This window comes from Pelmatolapia mariae, linkage group LG9 (genome assembly GCF_036321145.2).
Source record: "Pelmatolapia mariae isolate MD_Pm_ZW linkage group LG9, Pm_UMD_F_2, whole genome shotgun sequence".
NCBI classification, from domain to species: domain Eukaryota; kingdom Metazoa; phylum Chordata; class Actinopteri; order Cichliformes; family Cichlidae; genus Pelmatolapia; species Pelmatolapia mariae.
In genome coordinates, this window is record NC_086235.1 from 14,295,001 (window position 1) to 14,319,462 (window position 24,462).

A 24,462-nucleotide genomic window follows, 5' to 3' on the forward strand; every position below is an offset into this window, starting at 1 on the left:
TTCACACCTCCTCTATTCATCCTGCTCACTCCTCCCCACCCCCAACAACAGCATCCAATACACAATCAACACAAGGCTCCAGCCTGTCTCTCTCAACCACCCAGGTTAGGAGGGAACTGAGGAGGATTAATGGCAAGAAGGCAGCGGGTCCAGATGGCATCAGCTCGAGGGTCGTCAGGTCCTGCGCGGACCAACTGTGTGGTGTGATGGAGCACCTCTTCAACCTGAGCCTGAGGCTGGGAAGAGTCCCACAGCTCTGGAAAACCTCCTGTGTTGTACCAGTGCCAAAGACTTCACGGCCCAAGGACCTCAACAGCTACAGGCCGGTGGCTCTGACATCCCACCTGATGAAGACCCTGGAGCGGCTGGTCCTGGCTCAGCTTCGGCGCCTTGTGAGCTCATCACTGGACCCACTTCAGTTTGCCTACCAGCCTGGCATTGGAGCGGATGATGCCGTCATTCACCTCCTACATCGTTCCCTCGCTCACCTGGAAACCGCTGGAAGCACTGTGAGAATCATGTTCTTTGATTTCTCCAGTGCCTTCAACACTATTCTTCCCTCGGTTCTGAAGGACAAGCTGGAGAACTCTGGAGTGGACCATCACCTCACTACCTGGATTTTGGACTACCTCACCGACCGACCACAGTATGTGAGGACTCAGGGCTGTGTGTCGGACAGGGTCGTCTGCAGTACGGGGGCCCCACAGGGAACGGTTCTGGCTCCGTTCCTCTTCACCATCTACACTGCAGACTTCTCCCACAACTCCACCCAGTGCTTCCTGCAGAAGTTCTCTGATGACTCTGCTATAGTCGGCCTCATCACTGATGGGGACGACAAGGAGTACAGAGGACTGACTCAGGACTTTGTGGACTGGTGCCAGCTGAACTACCTCCAGATCAATGCCAGTAAAACCAAGGAGCTGGTGGTAGACTTCCGCAGGCACAAACATCCTCCACTGCAACCACTGAACATCCAAGGTATGGACATTGAGACTGTGGACAGCTACAGGTACCTTGGTGTTCATTTGAACAACAAACTGGACTGGACTCATAACTCAGACGCCCTCTACAGGAAAGGGCAGAGCAGGCTGTACCTGCTGCGGAGACTCAGGTCGTTTGGAGTGGAGGGCCCACTCCTGAAGACCTTCTATGACTCTGTGGTGGCCTCAGCCATCTTTTATGGTGTGGTCTGCTGGGGCGGCAGCATCTCTTCTGGGGACAGGAAGAGACTGAACAGGCTGATCCGAAGGGCCAGCTCTGTTCTAGGATGCCCTCTGGACCCAGTGGAGGTTGTGAGTGACAGGAGAATGGTGGCTAAGCTGTCATCCCTGCTGGACAACATCTCCCACCCCATGCATGAGACTGTGACAGCACTGAGCAGCTCCTTCAGTGGGAGACTGCAGCACGCACGGTGTGGGACGGAGAGATTTCGCAGGTCTTTCCTCCCCACTGCTGTCAGACTCCACAACAAAGACTTTAACTGATCATACACACACATCCACAAATGTGCAATAACACAAATGTGCAATAATCTTTCTGGCACCGTTGTATTTTTCACTCTGTTGTATATAGCATTTGTATTCTATTTTTATCCTATTGTATATTTTATTCTATTTTATTCTACTGTATATAGTATTCTATTTTTATTCTATTCTGTACAGTTGTGTACTGTATTTATTCTTATTTTATTTTATTCTAAGTGTCCTTCATAACTTTTGCACTGTCCACTTCTTGCTGTGACAAAACAAATTTCCCACGTGTGGGACTAATAAAGGTTATCTTATCTTATCTTATCTTATCTTATCTTATATATATATATATATATATATATATATATATATATATATACATATATATATATATATATATATATATATATATATATATATATATATATATATATATATATATACATATATATATTTAAATATATTTGATTAATGATACTTCTATATATAGTATATGTGCAGAAGGACTAGAACCAGCAGACTGAGAGACAGCTTTGTCCATCAGGCTGTCAGGATGTAAAATTCACTCCCCGCTCTCACCCACCCCCCAAACATACAAACTCTGACTCACCACCATTGCCCTTTCGCTGACTGCCCCACAGACACTTGCACATGAACTTGCCCACAATCATTCAATCACCATGATTGTGTTGGACACTGTATATATATATATATATAAAAAAACCACCCATCTCGCCCCTGTGGGCGGTTTATCCTTCAAGCTCGGGTCCTCTAACAGAGGCCTGGGAGCTTGAGGGTCCTGCGCAGTATCTTAGCTGTTCCCAGGACTGCACTTGTTAGAGTGGATTCTTAAATGTTTGTCATTTTTATGCTTGCCATCCATTTCTACATTGTTTAACTGTGAGGCTGAAGTGTTTTATCACAGGGAACATCCTTGTGGAGGTCTGTTTGATGTTTGGTAGAGCTTCCTGCCCTTTGTATGGTTTCACTGTGTTACCTATGGTAAACCATACATTGGGTGTGGGGGAGACTACCCTCTTTATGACCAAGGATGTTCCCCCTGCTTTTAGGGTTTATGACCCTTTGATCAGCAGGAGGGCACCTACATACACACACACACACACACACACACACACCTACCTACACACACACACACACACACACACACACCTACCTACACACACACATACACACACACACACACACACACACACACACACACACACACACACACACACACAAACACACACAGTGCCTCGTCTTTGTAACCAAGGGGGGTTAAGAGGGGAGGTACGTGTTGTAAACTATTGTGTGAACTGTCTCTCAATAAATAGCTGCGAGGGAAGCTGCTCTTTGAAGGACTTTGGGCTGGAGACAGGTTAGGAGCGTGAGCTCCAAGAGCTGGTTCTTGACCAAAGGCCTCCCTTGCGCAAGTAATCGATCGAACGCTGTTGCCTTGTTTTCTTTCATGATGAATAAGTCTCTAGAACTAGCGGGGTTTGTGGGAACAGACCCAACATTTATTTGGTCCTCCGAGCCGGAGCCCAACACATCGCCTCCACCGCGAGGGGAGGGAGAGGACGCCACCGCAGTCTGCTAGCAGCCATCGTCTGGGACGATTGACGAAAGCCCTGGTACTTTGCTTTGTTCCAGGCCGGACAGTTTGCGCCTGAACTCCCCACGGGATGGATGGCGATTGACGGGAACCAGAGACTCTTCCCATGAACGGAAACAACACGAACAGTGAGTACAGAAGGCCTTAGAGAGCGGCTACGTGCCCGTGCGTTAAAGCAGGTACGTGAGTGCGCAAGCTGTGCGTGTAGACGCAAGCTACCTGGTTTCTCCGCCAGTGTTTTTGTTTTTGTTTTATCTTTTTGATTTATTTAAGGAGGTTTAAAGAGGTTTCTCCACCGAATAGAAGGAGGGTAAGGACGGTTTCTCCACCGAAAGGAGGATAGAGCTCTATAAAGATAAAAAAAGGTTCTCCGCAGTTAAGGGCGTTGAGTGTATGGTTTCTCCACCAATGGTAAGGAGGAAAGAGCTCGCCGCGGTAAGGGGGATTATGGGCCTAAAAAGAGTGTGAATGAGCGTATATGTGTGTGAGTGCCAGTAAGTGAACGCAGCAGCACAGAAGTTAACCTAAGCGGTGTTAATGGAATTCGGTGACCTGTTGTGTACACGTAGCCTGGGTTTTGGTGTAAGTCGCGTTGCCAGTTGCAAACTTAAAAGAAGTCTGCCTTGAAAGAGGATGAAATACACTGCAAAGTTTTTATTGGGCAGAACGTGGTGTGTGGATCGTTGAAGAATTAAGTGAAATTGTGCTCTAAAGCAGAAGCGAGTGTGAGTGTGTCTGACGTCACGGTGTGTGTGAAGGTATCCAGCTGGGGCAGACGTGATTCTGCAGGTCACCTGCCCAGTGGACAAAGAAATAACGTAGTTGTGTGGTGAATGATAGCACGGAGAGTGTTTGGTGTTTCTCAGCCTGAAACAGCTGTAATGTACTTTCTGTTTTTAAGAGAGAGAGAGAGAGAGATGTGTGTTGTTTTAAGCAGTGATGAGAATAATGAAAATGTGATGAGAGGAACACAAAAACATACAGAAAATACATCAACTATACTAACCCTACATGCATATACACAATAAATGATACTCATGAAGACCAGACAGCATCTTAAGCATGAGATTCTGCTTGTCATCTTGTCCAAGTCACTAGTAAGATGAAAGTGATACATAGACTAGTGGACTGAATATTATAGGAGGACAGATGGTTGCATCATAGAGGAAAACAGAATGCTGATGAGGGGTCTTAAATGAGTGAGCTGAGTGAGCTGATTGTGAGTTTCTGGTGTGTGAAGAAGTTTTACTATGGCACACATTTGGTTACATGAGAAGAAACTTATTATGTGCTGAGACAACAGGGTTATGCTGTATGTTGTGTGTGGCTGATTGGATGAATGTTTGAGATTAAACTGGCTGTTGATTTGTCTTTTGTTACTAAGTTGAGCCTGCCAAATGGGTTGTTACAATTTATCCCCCTGGCATGAAAAACACGTGTCATGACTTAACAAGGCCTTTCTTTCCTTTGCTTTCCTTTATTTTCTTTCCTTTCTTTTATTTTGTTACTTTCATGGTGCACTGAAAGTTTCGTTTGATGATGTCTGTTTGAGCAGAGATGCACGATTAGAACAGAAGCGCTATACGACTCGTCGTCGACAAAACTGTTGCAAAGGTGAGCTTCTCCAAAAATTAAAATGGGCTTGGGAGAAAGCCACTTATTTGGGACAATCAGAAAACAAGTCCCTGCCAAAAAGGATTCAGCGAGGTAATCCAGTCTAAATTATTTTTCTTTTTTGAAATGACGTCATTGCTGGCAGTAGAAACTTATTGCGTCAAGAAGGGTTCTACTATTAGCAAATAAAAAATGAGTGGAAAAAACTGACTGACAAAAGCTGACAAGACTGACTGACTTAACACCATTGTGTGAAGTTAACCCCCACCTGACAAAGGTGTGGATGTATCTCTGTGTGTGTCTGTTGCAGGAACAGAAGGAGACCACAGGAGGAAACTTGGGTCACATGACTATGTGAACTCTGCAAATTTAACCTTTTTTACTTTAAATTTTTTCTGTGTCTGTGAATTCACCATGGGTGTGTTATTCACTAACTTGTGTTGCTCACAGAGATTACTGTGAGAAAGAGTGTATACATAACATTTATATTTCTTTTTACAGTAGATGGTTAATCATGTGATTCGATCATGTGATTTATAGCAGGACACATCTTAATGATGTTTTTCTATCACAGGATTACTGAGATTTTGTGTGAAGAAAACTGTAGTTACAGGCTGTGTATTGGTGATTAACTTACACTGTGTTGGAGAAAATATGAGTGTTATAAGGGAGAAGTGAATACAGTGTGACACTGTGTTTGAAACCAGTGTTACTTCTTTTTTACAGCATCTCTGGAATCTGGATGACCAACACCTGACAACCAGGACAAACCGTGTGTTTGGCTAATGTTTGTTTTTCTTTAAGAGTGCTTGTAAAGGATTCAGCACAGACAGACAAGTGACAATTGAACAAATGTGCAGTGGTTACAGAATAGTTGAATATGAGGCTCACTAGCTGGCCACTATTGAGCTCATAGTAAGTGGAGTGACATTGCTTAAGGAAAGTCACCAATTAAATTGTGGAATAAATTGGGATGATTCATGATTTGGGACAAATTATGATAATAATAATAGTGATTTAATGACTGGAGAAAACCTGCACATGATATTTGTCTTTTATGCTGAATACTTTATTACTCTTATGATCTATAGTTGGTTGAAAATGTGAAGTTTGATTTAACAGACGTTGTCTTCCAGGATACAGGCTCCAGGTGGAGCTGGGAGTTAAACAAGCTAAATATTTAATTGCTGACTGATGTTTTTACACAGGGTTACAGGTTGGAGTGAAGCTGCTCCAAGGGACAAACCCTGGAGATTGTTTTAGGGAGACTGTGCAACATTCTTGTACATGTCTCGTTGGGGAGTTGACACATGGCAGAAGCCATGTGGCGAGAGGAGTGTCATTTTAATTTGCAGATGTCGTGAGGTGCCATGACGAGAAGGAGTGACTGAGAGGATCGTCCATAAGATGGAAGCTGAGGCCTGGAGAGAGTCTTCAGGAGGATCGGAGATCACCTTCAGCACAGAGAGCTGTGCTACTGAGCTTCCAGGAGATTGTGATGAGGAGACTCTGCACAGCAAAATCTTAAATAAGATAAAAGAGTTTCGACGTTGACGTTGAGGAAGACAACTAAGGTGTACGACGTGCTCTGCCTTTAAAATCTTCAGCAACGTTGGAATCGTTTGAACCTGAGGGAGCGTGCCAGGCTCCAAAAAGTGACAGCGCAGAGGAGGTCCAGCGATGGACTTGTGGTTCTGTGAACAGCACAAATGCCAGGTGACTGTGAAAAACCTAACACCACTTTTTCCACCAGTAACTTCCTATCCTAAAAGATTAGCTCTAGTTGCTTGTGCTTTACCTCCATGCGTGAGATCAGTATGTGCAGCAGCTTAAGCTGTACAATGTTTCAGGATATAGTTTTTCACCTTTTTGACACTGTTAGTTCCACACGAGATAGATGTCTACTAATGCAGACTAAAATTATATTTCTGTCACCTACAAAACGCTTGTCTTTAATGTTACTGTTACGTCAACCCTTTTTGCCAACAAAGGAAGAGGGCGCTTCTCATGAGTGTAGACAGCGCGTAGAGAGGGGTGTAAGCTGAGGGATGACTTAATAGATGTGCCACTTGGTGAGGGAAAGGTTTGGTTTGTTGATGGTTTGAGTTTTACAACAGCAGAGGGACAGACTAAAACAGGTTTTACTGTAGTAGACAGTGAGAAAGTTATCTGTGCAGGACACCTAACAGGTTCTATGTCTGCTGAAGCAGCAGAGATAGTAGCTTTAACGGAAGCGTGTAAAGCTGCAGAGAACCAAGATGTGACAATATACACTGATAGCCAGTATGCATTTGCTACAGTACATTTCTTTGTAGTACAGTGGGTGAGACGAGGTGTGACAGCCTCTACAGGGAAACCTGTAGAACACGCCAAACTTTTGCAAAATCTGCTGGAGGCAGAGTTATTACCCAGTAGAATTGCCGTTTGTAAATGTGTAGCACACATGTGAGGGAAAGATCCAGTTGCATTAGGGAATGCTTTTGCAGATAGGATAGCAAGAGAGGCATCTTTAGGAGCACATGGTGTTAACATTTTAGCAATGCAACACCAACAGACGTTGCCTATTATGCGAGGTGCACTGGCAGCCATGCAGGGCCACTCGCCTACTGCAGGAAAACAGTGTGACTTACAGAAGGAGCGAATTTGCAGGATGGTGTTTATTATCTGTGTGATAAACCAATACTGCCTAAGAATTTGTATAAGACTGTTGCTATTTTGCGCCATGGGCTTTGCCATGTCGCAACAGGAGGGAGATGATGACAGCAATAGTTTATACTTTAAGATTAAATACCTGAGCATATTAGCAGATTAGATGCTTTTAAATGTTAAAAAATAAAGAAGTCTTGAGAACAAATGATCTGCCAGATGATTCTGTTCTCCGCAGGAGCAGAGTCTGAAGTCTGGAGATTGGATGTTGACAAGGCCATGGAGAGGAAGTGCTGGTCCAGTCCACGGTGGGAAGATCCATATCGGATGCTGCTGACGACGACCACAGCAGTGAAGATCGCAGAAAGGAACACTTGGATACATCAAGCGCACTGCAAGAAGGTAACACACTTCCTGGCCGACTCTGGGTGATGGTGAAAAGGCCAGCGGTACAAAGGGGGGAGTATATCTCTAGGACCTCTCATCTCAATCCTGGTGAAGAAACCAACGGATCCTGAACCCAACTTAGAATGGCTGGGAATGTGCTGTTCGCCTTCTTGTGCCTGTGGACCCTGAGTGGGATGACAGGAGCGCACTGGGACAGAGCAAACTACACCCAGTACCCGCATGGGGTTTCAACCAACTACTGGTGGCAGTTTGTGAACACAACCACTCACATAAAGAACGAGACCAATGGTTATGCTTGTGATGCCACTGGCTACACATTCTTCTGGACTGTGGCCATATAGCATCACTAAGAGTGAGACAGTTTGTTTGGTTGCCTTGGCAACACATCCAGGAGTAAACATACTTGGGACACTGCCAACTTTTCAACTTCTGAACCTGAATGGACGGTTGATTCACCAGTAGCTGGGAGGGTGAACTGCTCTGGTAAGACAGACCTGCTAGTCTGACTCAAAGTGTCTGACTCGCAGCAGGACATTGAAAAGCTAAATGAACTGGAAACAGGTCAATTGCCTATGTGTATGAAGGGCAATGGATTAGTCCAAGTTGGAGATTTATCATGGAATTTGTACAACATCACCTATTCTTTGTGTCCTCTGCAAGAAGAATGTAAACAGAGAAGCCTTTTGTCTACATTTACATGAACTGAGTTACATGAACACTTCTCTAAGCTGGTTGAGGTTTTGAGCCAAGAAGATCAAAACACCTTGATCCAATTTCCTTTACAAAGCTTTTCCTGTGGTGACAACAGGACAGGAGAAGAGTTGTAAATGCGGATAATTTACTAGTTGACTCTAACCCCCACAGGATGCCTACAGTGAGAAAATTTGGGGGGTTGATAGGAGTCATAAAGAAGGGTGTTGACCAGGCTACAGCTTTGAAGTTAGCTGAGAGCCACATGGACAAACGATAAAGTCAACTGATGTGTTTGAATGTCTATGTCTGTATACAGTTGTATTGTAGTGACATATGATTTTTTGAGAATGTTGATTATTCTTTTTGACTGTTACATTCAGTTGTTTACTTGCAGAAATACATAATGAATCACATGACAGGAGTAGATGCACCACAAGGCTGGATAACTTGGTTGATGTCTGGTCCTTGGTGGCATTTCCTTTTGAAAATATTAATTCCTGCTTTTGGACTGTTGACATTGATTTGCTTATGTATAGGATGAATTTTACCGTGTATAAGATCAATGCGAACTAAGATGATTTCTGATACATTTGTTAATTATGTACTTTTACAACAGTATGAATTGACTGAAATGAATGATATGACAGAAGCCTGTGTATGAATGACGCCTGCACTGAAATTGTCAAGCAAGAGGTGCATGGATAAGAATATATTACATAGAAATAATTTGGAGCATAAAAATCACAAAACAGGAGGGAATGTTAGAGTGGATTCTTAAATGTTTGTCATTTTTATGCTTGCCATCCATTTCTACATTGTTTAACTGTGAGGCTGAAGTGTTTTATCACAGGGAACATCCTTGTGGAGGTCTGTTTGATGTTTGGTAGAGCTTCCTGCCCTTTGTATGGTTTCACTGTGTTACCTATGGTAAACCATACATTGGGTGTGGGGGAGACTACCCTCTTTATGACCAAGGATGTTCCCCCTGCTTTTAGGGTTTATGACCCTTTGATCAGCAGGAGGGCACCTACATACACACACACACACACACACACACACACACCTACCTACACACACACACACACACACACACACACACACACACACACACACACACACACACACACAAACACACACAGTGCCTCGTCTTTGTAACCAAGGGGGGTTAAGAGGGGAGGTACGTGTTGTAAACTATTGTGTGAACTGTCTCTCAATAAATAGCTGCGAGGGAAGCTGCTCTTTGAAGGACTTTGGGCTGGAGACAGGTTAGGAGCGTGAGCTCCAAGAGCTGGTTCTTGACCAAAGGCCTCCCTTGCGCAAGTAATCGATCGAACGCTGTTGCCTTGTTTTCTTTCATGATGAATAAGTCTCTAGAACTAGCGGGGTTTGTGGGAACAGACCCAACAGCACTCTTCTGGACAGAGATCTCCGATGTTGTTCCCGGGATCTGCTGGAGCCACTCGCCTAGCTTGGGAGTCACCGCACCTAGTGCTCCGATTACCACGGGGACCACCGTTACCTTCACCCTCCACATCCTCTCGAGCTCTTCTCTGAGCCCTTGGTATTTCTCCAGCTTCTCGTGTTCCTTCTTCCTGATATTGCTGTCATTCGGAACCGCTACATCGATCACTACGGCCGTCTTCTTCTGTTTGTCTACCACCACTATGTCCGGTTGGTTAGCCACCACCATTTTGTCCGTCTGTATCTGGAAGTCCCACAGGATCTTAGCTCGGTCATTCTCCACCACCCTTGGGGGCATCTCCCATTTTGACCTCGGGACTTCCAGGTTATACTCGGCACAGATGTTCCTGTACACTATGCCGGCCACTTGGTTATGGCGCTCCATGTATGCCTTGCCTGCTAGCATCTTGCACCCTGCTGTTATGTGCTGGATTGTCTCTGGGGCATCTTTACACAGCCTGCACCTGGGGTCTTGCCTGGTGTGATAGACCCCAGCCTCTATGGATCTTGTACTCAGAGCTCCTCTGTGCTGTCTTTCAGTCCAGCTTTGTCCAGCCACTGGTAGGATTTCTGGATATCAGCCACCTCCTCTATCTGCCGGTGGTACATACCGTGCAGGGGCCTGTCCTTCCATGATGGTTCCTCGCCTTCCTCCTCTTTCTTGGGTTTCTGCTGCCTGAGGTATTCACAGCACGCTGTCAGTTGGGGCCATCTTCGTGATGTATTCGTGGATGTTTCTTGTCTCATCCTGGACTGTGGTGCTGACACTCACCAGTCCCCGGCCCCCTTCCTTCCGCTTAGCGTACAGCCTCAGGGTGCTGGACTTGGGGTGAAACCCTCCATGCATGGTCAGGAGCTTTCTTGTCTTTATGTCAGTGGCTTCTATCTCCTCCTTTGGCCAGCCTATTACCCCAGCAGGGTACCTGATCACGGGCAGGGCGTAGGTGTTGATGGCCCGGATCTTGTTCTTACCGTTCAGCTGACTCCTCAGGACTTGCCTGACCCTCTGCAGGTACTTGGTGGTTGCAGCTTTCCTAGCGGCCTCTTCATGGTTCCCATTTGCCTGCGGGATCCCCAGGTACTTGTAACTGTCCTCTATGTCTGCAATGTTGCCTTCTGGTAGTTCAATCCCCTCAGTTCTGACTACCTTCCCTCTCTTTGTTACTGTTGGGGTTATGTTGTATTATTGTCATTTGTATAAGAAATATTTAACCATATATGCTTAGAGGTATATAATCAATTGTGTAGTGATAGGATGTGGGATCTTCAGTAGGCTGTAACAGGGCTTTGCGTGCATTCCAGGCTGTTCTGGTTTTCACACCCACATCCTGGGAGCATGGGAGAGGTCGTACCTTGTCTTATTGTTTTATGGTAGGATAAACGTATCTATGTCTGTTTTACTCTAAGTGCATTTTGTTTAAATGAACTGCTGGACTTCCAGGCCAGCAGGGTTAGGAAGTCATTTTATGACACACACACACACACACACACACACACACACACACACACACACACACACACACACACACACACACACACAGGGTATTCTTTGTTCACATGTATACCTATGTAAGCTGTTATATGTTAATGACCTTATGCATATGTATGTAACCACAATAAAAGGAGTGCTATGGGGAACCTGGCTGAGAGTCTGACGGTGGTCAAGTGGGTGGAACGACACTTGGCTCCAGACAGGCCTCCTCATGCATGAGTAACACAAAGACGTTGCCTACTTGTGTCTTGTTCTTTGCTGTGTAGCAAATTGTCCTGAGCGTTCCAGCGAATAGGTTTATGCTACGAACCTATCAGTTACCATCCGACTACACTTCTCCAGTCCGAACGACATTCCAATGTCATTGCTGTATAGCCTGGTAGTGTGTATCAGTGAATCGATGTCTCGTTCACTCTTGGCATACAGCTTGACGGGGCTGACACTACACGCAATGAGCAACACCAAGTAAGTTGAAAGAGTGACTCTATATTTGCGAAAGATTGGGTTAGTGTCCCACAATTGGGTTAGGGTCCCGAAAGAGAGGTTTTGGTAAAATCGCCCTGGGTTTGTGTCCCGAGCGTCCCTTCATTGGGCTTTATCGCGCGACTGGGCTAGTGTCCCAGAACGGGGTTAGGGTCCCAGAACTGGGTTGGTGTCCCGAGCGGTCCGGTGTGAGTCCGGAGTAGGCCTATTTTGTGTTGTTGTGTGAGTGTGTTTGTGTGAGTGGGTGCGGAGCAGAACACGCGGTCTGTGACGTCAGCTGTTGTTGTTATTATGGGTTCCCAAGCAACCAAGAGTGCGTCAGAGGGTGACGAGAAGTTTATGATGAAATTCGCTCCTGGAAGCACAAAGTATTTAGGACATTGGCGCAAGAAATATGGTTTTGAAGGTAAATTGGTTGTAGGACAATGTCAAATGTTAATAGACCAGTTGACAGTAAAGGCAGCTTGTGCAAAAGGGAAATTGAAACAGGAGTGAGAGTTACAGCTGGCGTCTGCAAAACTGTGGTTAGAGCAGGCGCAGAAAAGACAGGAGGCAGTGAATGCGAAGAGAGCAGCTTTGCAGGCATTAGCTGTGAAACCTGAAGATGAGACGGTGCAGTCTACTTCAGTGGTGCTGACGTTAAGAGACCAACAGCGTAGAGCAGTATTAGAGAGGGAGAGAGAGGCCAGAGAGGAGGAAGAAAAGCAGGAGCAGGAAAGGAGAGAGAGAGAGGAGGAGGAGAGAGTGCGACAGGAGTTTGGGGATGCCGCAGCACAATATTTAAGCCCTTATAACACTAGATCCAAAACTAAAAGGGATGAGGCGAATGCAGCTGGTATGCCTGTCTACCCTGCCCTAGATACCTTTCCCATGGTGGAGGTCGCGAATCCCCATTTTGGTGTTGCAGGTGACCCAAGCCGTGTTATTTGTGTTTACAGGCCATGGACTGAATCTGAATGTGCAGAAGCATGTAAAGGTTTAGGAGACCCGTTGACTAATGTTGATGAATTTATCGCCCGACACAAGCAACTCTGCTCCTCGTACCGCTTAAACGGCCAGGAAACAGAAGCCACTTTTAGGAAGTGTCTCACATATAACTGGGCTCGGGTGCGAGGCACCTACACAGGGAGGGATGGTAATACCATCCTACCCTATGGCCATGACAATTTAAAAGGCCAAGTTGATGGGGTCTATGAGCGTCTTAGAACTACCTTTAAAGCTTCTGTAGATTACAACAAAATTGCCCAATGTGTGCAGAAAGAAGGAGAGGATGTCCATGAGTTTAGGGCGAGATTAGAGGAAGTTTTTAAAGAGCATAGCGGCCTTGTAGAGAGTGCGGAGAAGGCCAGCCCATATCAGCAGCAGTTGAAGCATGCTCTGATGAATGGCTTCCATCCACGCATTTCTGCTTTCATCAGAAAACAAAATATTAATCAGAACACTGATGGGTCCGTTGAATGCATGAATTGGGCCCGCCATGCACAGGAAGTTATTAAAATTAAAAATAAAAAGAAGTCACAAAGCTCAGAGGCCGCTGCCTTTTTAGCAGATGAAATTTTCTTTCAGGGACAGGCTGGAAGAGAGCAAAATAGAGGCAGGAGTAGGAGAGGTAGAGGCCCATGGCGACCCCGGGATACCCGTAGAAGAGATGAGAGGTGTTATCAATGCGGGGAGAGGGGCCACTTCGCCAGAGAGTGCCCTGAGAACAAACCTGTGGAGCATGCAACACTTTTACAGGACCTGTTGAAAGCAGTCTTACTGCCCAGTAAAGTTGCAGTTTGTAAATGTGCAGCACACACACGTGGCACTGACCCTGTTGCACGTGGCAATGCCTTTGCAGATAAAATTGCAAAGGAAGCGGCCCTTGGATCACACGGGGTTCATATTTTGACGTCTCAGGAGCAAACCATGCCCATTACACATGATGTGTTGGCAGACATGCAGTCACACTCACCTTCAGCTGAGAAGCAGCTATGGCTCACTAAAGGAGCGAGCCTGAGAGGTGATGTCTATTATCTTTGTGATAAACCTATATTGCCTAAAAACTTATATAGGACTGCTGCAATTTTGAGCCATGGGCTCTGCCATGTCTCCACAGCCGGGATGGTGGCAGCAGTCGAACAGCAGTTCTTCACATTGGGATTCAATGCTTATTCAAAACATTTTTGTAAAGCATGTTTAATATGTTGTAAACATAATGCTCAGGGGAACCTCAGACCTAGAAGAGGAAGGTTTCCCAGACCCAGCTACCCATTTGAAGTAATCCATATGGATTTCATTGAGTTGTCTAACTGTAATACCTACAGGTACTGCCTGGTAATTGTGTGCCCGTTCTCAAAGTGGGTTGAAATTGTCCCCACTAAGAAAGCGGATGCTATTTCAGTGGCTAAGGCAATATGCAAAAATGTGATCCCAGAGCATGGGATCCCCCAGACTGTTTACAGTGACAATGGTCCTCATTTTGTGAATGAGGTAATTGAGAAAATGTCACAACATCTGGGGATAACACTGAAAAACCACTGCTCATACCACCCACAAAGTGCAGGGCTGGTTGAAAGGACTAATGGCACAGTAAAACTGAGACTCAGGAAAACAATGGAGGAAACAGGCAGGACATGGGTAGACTGCATTGAGCTTGTGAAAATGTATATGAGAATCACGCCAACTGACAATGGCCTAACGCCTTTTGAAATAATATATGGCAGGCCCTTTAGAGTTCCAGTGTTTTGTACCGATAATGATAAAGCGGAAGAAGAAAACACGCTAGCAGACTGGATGATTAAAATGCTGAAAAGCAAAGAAGTCATGAGTGCAAATAATCTGCCAGATGATTCTGTTTCTGTACAGGAAGAACGCCTGAAGCCAGGGGACTGGGTGCTGATAAAGGTCATAAAGAGGAAGTGCTGGTCGAAGCCACGGTGGGACGGACCATATCAGGCTCTGCTGACAACACCAACAGCTGTGAAAATCGCAGAACGACCCTCCTGGATACACCAAAGCCACTGCAAGAAGGTGACACACATCCAGGCCAGCTCGGAGTAAGTGGCAGGAAGACCGGGTACAAAGGGGGGGGAAAGCCTCCAGGGCCCCTCGTCTCAATCCGGTGAAGAAACCAACTGAGCCACAGGTACTCATCAGATGGCTGGAAAAGTGTTGTCTACCCTGCTGGGGGTAATGGCTTTGATGTCGTCATGGTCAGCAGTGGAGACTCTGTATGTCCAAGGAAACCACACCCAATACCCTCATGGCTATTCTACAAACTTTTGGTGGCAGTTTATGAATACAACTGCTCACTTGAACAATAGGACGGACTGCTATGTGTGTGCTCATATGCCGTTGTCAGCATATACATCTGGACTGTGGCCATACAGCATACCAGAGGACAGAAGTTGGTGTCTGTTAGGCTTAGCAACTCATCCTGGCTACAGAGTCCTCTGGTCCAAGGCTAACTATAGTACACCTCTGAACATCACCTGGAGTAAGTCGCCACTTCTGAACATGAATTGTTCTGGACAAACTGACTTATTGGCCTGGCCTCAAGTGTCAGACCCACTGCCAGACATAATAATGCTGAACAAGCTGAATGCAGCTCAATTACCGGTGTGTGTGATGAACAATGGAACACTGTCAGTGGGAGAGCTGCCGCTTCGCTTATGTGGAAAGATATACACCTACTGCCCTCCAGAGAATGAGAGCAGGTGTATGAAATGCTTGACCAGTGCGAAGTGTGCTGAGAGTTTGACATTGAGGAGGACTGAATGCAAGTTCGACCTGACTTACAGAATACCAGTAGAAGCAAAGAGACAGAATTGGACAGGCTGTGCGAGGACAGCGCCGAGCAGTAAAGGAACAAGAGTGTTGGCTGATTGGTATTTCATGTGTGGACATAAAGCCTATCTATCACTCCCTGAGGGATGGGGAGGATTATGTGCCTTGGTGAAGTTATCGGATCATGTCTTCTTCATGGACAGAGTTGAACATCACCCTAGCAACCGACGGAAGCGTGAGGTGGATATAGCCTCACCAAACTCTTTTGGAGTGACAGTAGACACTGGAGTGCCGCGGGAATTCCGCATTTGGAGTGGAGGAGCTAAGTTCTTCCAAAGTCTGATCCCAAACATTGGCGTTGCAGAGGTGCGGGATCACGTGGAGATCAACCGGTATGCCCTACTTCGACACATTAATCTTACTAAGACTCTGGGGACAGCCTTAGCGGAGGAGCAAAAGGCCATCAGAACGATGGTACTGCAGAATAGGCTGATCCTGGACTTGATAACGGCATCACAAGGAGGAGTGTGTAAGCTCATTGGAGAGACATGTTGTACATTTATCCCAGATGGATATACGACTGGAGGAGACATCTATGAAGCACTGCAGAACTTAACTGCTCTGCAGAGATATGTGGCAGACCACACATCTGGAGGAGACGCGTCCCAAGGCTGGATAGCCTGGTTGACATCTGGACCATGGTGGAATATGTTCTTAAAGTTTTTGACTCCCATTCTTACATTGGTGGCGTTGTTTTGCTTGTTTACAGGTTGCATCCTGCCATGTGTAAGATCGATGGTGAATAAAATGATTGCTAATACTTTTACCAACTACATACTGTTGCAGCAGAGTGACATGGATGCTAAGGCTAATATGTGTGTATGAATGAAGCCTGCACTGAAAATGTTGACAAGTGGTGTAGAGCTGATGATATATATATATGCCATATAGCCTTACAAAATGACAATACAGGGTGGTGATGTTGGGGTTATGTTGTATTATTGTCATTTGTATAAGAAATATTTAACCATATATGCTTAGAGGTATATAATCAATTGTGTAGTGATAGGATGTGGGATCTTCAGTAGGCTGTAACAGGGCTTTGCGTGCATTCCAGGCTGTTCTGGTTTTCACACCCACATCCTGGGAGCATGGGAGAGGTCGTACCTTGTCTTATTGTTTTATGGTAGGATAAACGTATCTATGTCTGTTTTACTCTAAGTGCATTTTGTTTAGATGAACTGCTGGACTTCCAGGCCAGCAGGGTTAGGAAGTCATTTTATGACACACACACACACACACACACACACACACACACACACACACACACACACACACACACACACACACACACACACAGGGTATTCTTTGTTCACATGTATACCTATGTAAGCTGTTATATGTTAATGACCTTATGCATATGTATGTAACCACAATAAAAGGAGTGCTATGGGGAACCTGGCTGAGAGTCTGACGGTGGTCAAGTGGGTGGAACGACACTTGGCTCCAGACAGGCCTCCTCATGCATGAGTAACACAAAGACGTTGCCTACTTGTGTCTTGTTCTTTGCTGTGTAGCAAATTGTCCTGAGCGTTCCAGCGAATAGGTTTATGCTACGAACCTATAAGTTACCATCCGACTACACTTCTCCAGTCCGAACGACATTCCAATGTCATTGCTGTATAGCCTGGTAGTGTGTATCAGTGAATCGATGTCTCGTTCACTCTTGGCATACAGCTTGATGTCATCCATGTACAGGAGGTGGCTGACAACCGCTCCGTTTCGTAGTCGGTATCCGTAGCCAGTCTTGTTAATGATCTCACTGAGGGGGTTCAGGCCTATGCAGAACAGCAGTGGGGACAGAGCATCTCCTTGGTAGATCCCGCACTTGATGGTGACTTGTGCTATGGGCTTGGAGTTGGCCTCTAGTGTTGTACGCCACATCCCCATTGAGTTCCTGATGAAGGCTCTTAGGGTCCTGTTGATCTTGTACAATTCCAGGCATTCCAGTATCCAGCTGTGGGGCATTGAGTCATAGGCCTTCTTGTAATCAATCCAGGCTGTGCACAGGTTGGTCAGTCTGGTCTTGCAGTCTCGGCTGACTGTTCTGTCTACCAGTAGCTGGTGTTTTGCGCCTCTGGTATTCTTGCCAATCCCTTTCTGTGCCCCGCTCATGTATTGACCCATGTGCCTGTTCATCTTAGCCGATATGATGCCTGACAGGAGCTTCCATGTAGTACTGAGGCAGGTTATTGGTCGGTAGTTGGATGGGACCGGTCCCTTCTTGGGGTCCTTGGGGATCAGGACCGTCCGACCTTCAGTTAGCCATTCCGGGTGTCTCTCGTTAACTAGCAGCTGGTTCATTTGTGCTGCCAGACGCTCGTGGAGTGCAGTCAGCTTCTTCAGCCAGTAGGCGTGAACCATGTCGGGCCCTGGTGCTGTCCAACTCTTCATACTGGAGACCCTTTCTTGGATGTCTGCCACTGTGATCGTTACTGGACCCTGTTCAGGGAGGTCGCTATGGTCTGCCCTCAGATCCACTAGCCACTGAGCATTGCCGTTATGGGTTGCGTCCTTCTCCCATATGCTCTTCCAGTATTGCTCCGTCTCCAGCCTTGGCGGTGCTGTTCTCTTATTGTTCCCTTGCCACTGAGAGTACACCTTTGCTGGTTCTGTGGAGAACAGCTGGTTTATTCTCCTGCCTTCTATCTCTCTGGTGTACCTCCTCAAGCGGCTGGCCAAGGCTGTGAGTCTTTGCTTGGCAGTTTCCAAGGCCTCAGGTACGGACAGCTTGCTGTATTTCTTATGCACCTTCTTTGTCGCACCTTTCTGCAACTCCGTTAGTTGGCTAACCTCCCTTCGTGCTACTTTGATCTTGCCCTCTAGCCTCCTTCTCCATGGAGGGTACTGCCCCTTGTGGCTGTTCAACTTGTAGCCAAGCATCTCACTGATCACTGCTGCCGTAGATTGGAGATCTCTGTCCAGAAGAGCGCAGTCCTGGGAACAGCTAAGATACTGCGCAGGACCCTCAAGCTCCCAGGCCTCTGGTAGAGGACCTGAGCTTGAAGGATAAACCGCCCGCAGGGGCGAGATGGGTGTTTTTATATATATGTATATATATATATATATATATATATATATGTGTGTGTGTATATGTATGTGTGTGTGTGTGTGTATATGTATGTGTGTGTGTGTGTATATGTGTATATATATATATGTTTGACTTTGACTACATGTGGCAAGCTTAAGAAATTCTCCTCAAAAACCATGACTTGACTCCTGGTATGTAAATGTAACAACAGGCCAAACAAATAACAAATCATGTCTTGCAAGATAATTTACATATATTTTTAGATTCTAGCATGATTTATATAAACAACTGTTGGTGCTCTTTTGCCGGTGTCTAGATTTTTATAGCGCTTAAATAATAAACTGTGATTCTTATCTACTGCTTTGAGAGTGTTACCGTTGCTGCCTTCTTTTCCACACCAGGTCAGACCATTCAGGGCATATCCCAACAGAGTGTCCTCCAAAGTGGCAAAACAATCTTTTCTCTTTGCAGTGAAACCATGGACCACATCCTTTGTTTTGCTCCAGAACATCATCTAACCCACAAACACAGATATTTATGTATTGTTAGACAGATCATGAATGATTGTGAGAGATGAGATGATTGAGATGGTGTAATCATTGATTATTACTTTGTTGCACTGAGGTTTGAAGGGGGCTGCAGCAATCAGGGCATTATAAGCTTCCACTGGAACGTTACATGGATCCTTGTTCACATAGGCCTGCTCAAAGGCATCCCATAGCCTTTGACAGTCATATCTAAAAAAATAAATAAAGTTTTTTAATGTTTAGGTGTATTTTCTTTTAAAGAAATGCTAAATATGCTAAATAGTGTATCACATTTACATAACTCTTATATATTTGTTGTTTATGGCATCTCCAAAAGTTGATTCTGTTCATCTGGACGTAGCGTTTTGTGGGAGAAACGTTTCGTCACTCATCCAAGTGACTTCTTCAGTCTCAGCTGACTGCAGGTTTCCCCAAATCTTATAAACAGTACATTTGCATAATGACTGAAACCAGCCCACTGAAGGAACAATGGGCTGGGAGGTCAGTCCCTTAATCATAATTATGCAAATTCTCATGACCATTGATCAACAACCACTGATCAAAACCCACTGATCAAAGACCACTGATCAATGGCCATGAGTACCATTCACAGAGAGTTGGGGAATGGCTGCAATCACAGCATTATAAGATGGCGAAAGATGTACCCTTAGGCCCCCTCCTCGATTCAGAGATGATCTTTCCCTTTTCACATAAATGGCCTCCTTGACTCCGTGCTCAAACCAGCGTTCCTCCCTGTCCAGGATGTGTACATCCTCATCATTGAAAGAGTGTCCACTGGCCTGTAGGTGTGAATAGACTGCAGAGTCCTGGCCTGACGAGGTAGCTCTTCTGTGTTGTGCCATCCGCTTCGCTAGAGGTTGTTTGGTTTCCCCGATGTATAAATCCTGGCAATCCTCCTGGCACTTAACAGCGTACACTATGTTACTCTGTTTGTGTCGGGGGACCCGATCCTTGGGGTGGACCAATTTTTGGCGCAGCGTGTTTTGGGGTTTAAAAGCCACGCGGTGTTTAGAAAAAATGCGTCTCAACTGCTCCGATACTCCTGACACATATGGGATCACTACAGGTTTTCGCCTGGGCAGCGGTCCTCCTTCTCTCCTGGATAGGCTGGAGCTTTCTTTAGGTGTCTTTCCAGCTTTGACAAAAGTCCAGCTGGGATAACCACATTTACTCAGGGCCTTCTTGATGTGCTGTTCTTCTGCCTCCCTGGCCGCTGTGTCTGTGGGGATGGTGTTCGCTCTGTGTTGTAGCGTCCTGATGACACCCAGTTTGTGCTCCAGTGGATGATGAGAGTCAAACCTTAAATACTGATCCGTATGTGTAGGTTTACGGTACATGTCAGCTTTTAGATGTCCCCCATTGCTGATGGAAATCTCACAGTCTATGAAGGCTAACCTGCCACTTTTCATATCTTCCCTGGTGAATTTGATGTGTCGGTCCACCGAGTTAGTGTGATCCATGAAGTGTAGTACATCCTGAGATTTGATTTTCACCCAGGTGTCATCCACATATCTGAACCAATGGCTTGGTGGTGTTCCAGGGTAGGATAGCAAAGCCCTCTTTTCCACTTCTTCCATGTACAAATTGGCCACGATGGGTGAAACTGGGGAGCCCATGGCACACCCATGTTTCTGCCTGTAGAACTGACCCTTGTATGTGAAGTAGGTGGAATGAAGACACAGTTCCAAAAGCAAACACACTTGGTCGATGCTGAGAGTGGTCCTGTTGCTGAGGTTGGTGTCATCCTGTAATCTCTTACGGACTACCTCCAACGCTTCCGTGACTGGGATGCAAGTGAAGAGAGATGTAACGTCGTACGAGACCATGGTTTCATTCGGTCTTAAAGGTGCACCCTGTTTATGTATTTTTGGTAAACCATACAGACTTGGTGTAGACTCCCCTGGGTGCAGCCTGTGGTATGAGGTCCAGTCAATAGCCTTGTCTTGTTCTAACTGCTTCAGACAGACATCTTTCGCCATCTTATAATGCTGTGATTGCAGCCATTCCCCAACTCTCTGTGAATGGTACTCATGGCCATTGATCAGTGGTCTTTGATCAGTGGGTTTTGGTCAGTGATTGTTGATCAATGGTCATGAGAATTTGCATAATTATGATTAAGGAACTGACCTCCCAGCCCATTGTTCCTTCAGTGGGCTGGTTTCAGTCATTATGCAAATGTACTGTTTATAAGGTTTGGGGAAACCTGCAGTCAGCTGAGACTGAAGAAGTCACTTGGATGAGTGACGAAACGTTTCTCCCACAAAACGCTACGTCCAGATGAACAGAATCAACTTTTGGAGATTTACTTTCCTGGATGATTGAGAATGCATCAAGACGTTGTTTATGGCAGTTTATGGCAGGGAAATTGCCATGGGGTTAGACTCTGGACACTGACTGTGCACTTCTTAATGTCATGTTTTTAGTGAAGCACTTTGTAACTTTTTTTCTTTTAAAGCAAAATTTAAATATCCCAGAAGGAAACAGGCAAAAACACCTGACAGATATGTTCACAGTTCACATCTCCATCTAGGTACTATAGGTGCAGTGGTATACATCATTATTAGATACTAATGACATGAAAACCAGCTGAGCAGACATCAGCAGATCAGTCACTGACTATAATACCAATCCTGCTGTTAAGCAGAGCAGCCTTGCCACTTCATGAGTTCAAATGCAGTTAGTGCTGTATTTGTCAAAAATGCTTAAACATGCAAAGATGCAAGTGCACATGTACACATTCATTAATTACTCATTCATCATTTAGATTTGAAGCTGAAACCCCATTTCTCTTTACAAAATAATGAAAAGTGTAAATAAAAAAATGCTGAAATACCATCACTTACTGATTGAACTTCTTACACCTAGACAAAAATGTAGATTTAGGGTCACTTTTGTTTGTTTGTAGAATTGGTCCCAACACCGCACCAATGATTACAATAATAAGGACAATGATGGCACTTAATATGCGATTCCATGGACGAGGAGTCTCCTCTTGCTCCTCTTGCTCTTGCTCCATTTGTAATGCGTAAAAAGTTGGAAAAATTTAGCTTTCTGGAGAAGTCTGCTTCACAAAATGTTGTTTACTTTCACTATCACCTGAAGTTGGGCATCTATTTATGGAGATGCAGAATGACTGTGCACACACAAACTATTCAGGCTCTGTCCAATCAGAAGTCTTGTCCAATCATAATGGAGATAAAGGTGCAAAGGGGTTAAATGTATCAAGTTCGGATGTACTGTGTGTGTGTGTGTGTGTGTGTGTGTGTGTGTGTGTGTGTGTGTGTGTGTGTGTGTGTGTGTGTATGTATGTATATATATATATATATATATATATATATATATGAGGTCAATGTAAATAGGTACCGTTCACACATGATAAAATAACAGTTGATCTAATCAGGAATATATTTAATTTATTTTGTTTCAGCTACACTTCCAACATACATACACTCACAAAACATTTTATTTTATCTTTATTAGGTACATCTCCCTAATAAAGATAGTTTCATATAAGTGTTTCCTGTTAGGAACCTCTGTGTCTAAACAAGTAGCAATAAAACACACCTCATGACTTATACTGCATAGGGTTAACAACTGTCACATGATGTGATGCTTTAAGTGATCTAAGACCACTATTCCAGATTGATAAGTAACTTTGATGAAATGAAACTTCCAAATACTGAACAGTGTGAAAGGGCTTAAAATGTCACGTACTGGTCATTGTCTGTACAGGTCTGGATTGGAGGAGTTCGAGGAGTCAATTCTACAATGGATCCTTGATTGATTGAGGCAAGTTGTGTAAAGCACTTTGAATCCTCAGAGTAGAAAAGTGCTTTATAAGAACCACTTCATTTTACATGTCAGCGAGGCATTGTTATGATTTCTTGTTCACTGTACTGTACAAACAAGATGCTGTGTCCAAATTAAATTCTGCAAACCCTTCTGGTCCATACTGACATTGACTGCATTATTAATTAGTCATCAGTTGTCAAATCCATCAGTGTGGTCCATTAACCGAGTGTCTGCCAACACTCCAATAACACTGTAAAATTTGAAACCATCCCTGGATTTAATTTAGATCTTTATGTGGCAGCATGAGGAGGTGGGAATTATGAGGAAAAAGGGCGAGGAAGCAATGATGTCACATGCACACACTAGAATGGCAGCCAACTGGAAGTTTTTATGGGATTCCAGATGACACACACACACACACACACACACACACACACCCCAAACATCAGAAACTAAATGTACAAACACAAAACAAATTACATTTTCAGTTTAGAGCAGATAACTTGTTATAGATACAAACTTCTCTGATTCAATTATTCAATACATTAAATGCACATTAACAGGCTTATATATTTTGCACATACGGCTCCAACGCCATTCTAAAAACTTAAAAAGTCAGAACAAAGCACAAAGATCAAGCATTCTGGGTCACCATGCATGAGACAAAAAGTTGACTCTGAAGCTACTTACTGCTGATGTGAAAATGCAAAGTAGCAGCACTTCTGTAAACGTAGCCCATAGAAACAGTAGTGGTCTCTCTGTAAAGCTTTCAGACGCCCACCCAGGCCCAGACTTCCTGTATGTTATGGTTCGGCTGTTGCATGCAGGATAGGCCGCAAATGCAGGACTCACGAAACGAAACAGTGAACAAAAAGAGGCAGCTTCATTGTGAGTGTAACAACTAACTTCAAATACAAAACAAAACTAGAAACTGGGAACAGGAATACAAACCAGGACATGTAAAATAAGGACTGGCTAGGACCACAGAAGAAAAAACACAGCATAGTAAGAGTACAACACAACAACTGACAGAGGAAAACACAGGGCTTAAATGCACCAGAGAGTAACAAGGGAATGGAAAACAGGGGGAAAGCACAGCTGGATCTAATCTGACATAACAAGACATGGGAAGCACAGCAGGATACACTGACATAGGACACGCACTATCAAAGTAAAACAGGAAGCACCACACAATTTACAAAGATGCAGATTAGACACTGAGATGTGGAAACATGACAGACTCTGGAACAGATGGAACATGAAGCACAGAGACAAAAGTAAGTAGACATGAAACATAGTTTTCTGTCTTTTTGTCTTCCCTAAGATGAAGCATACAACACACGGAGAACAGAAACAGAACAGAAACCTAGAAACCAGGAACA

The 24,462-nt window shown here is 44.8% G+C and overlaps 1 protein-coding gene across 1 annotated transcript in view; it reads right to left on the reverse strand.

Moving 5' to 3' along the window:
- LOC134634130 (ADP-ribosyl cyclase/cyclic ADP-ribose hydrolase 1-like) overlaps positions 1-22,304 on the reverse strand; it is a 30,966-nt gene extending 8,662 nt beyond the window's left edge. The window contains exons 1-3 of the mRNA XM_063483197.1: positions 22,132-22,304; positions 19,351-19,477; positions 19,116-19,254 (exon numbers count right to left, since the gene is read on the reverse strand). Of these exons, the coding sequence (XP_063339267.1) occupies positions 19,116-19,254; positions 19,351-19,477; positions 22,132-22,304 (439 nt within the window). The remainder of the gene's footprint in view (positions 1-19,115; positions 19,255-19,350; positions 19,478-22,131) is intronic.
- Between the last annotated feature and the right edge of the window lie 2,158 nt (positions 22,305-24,462).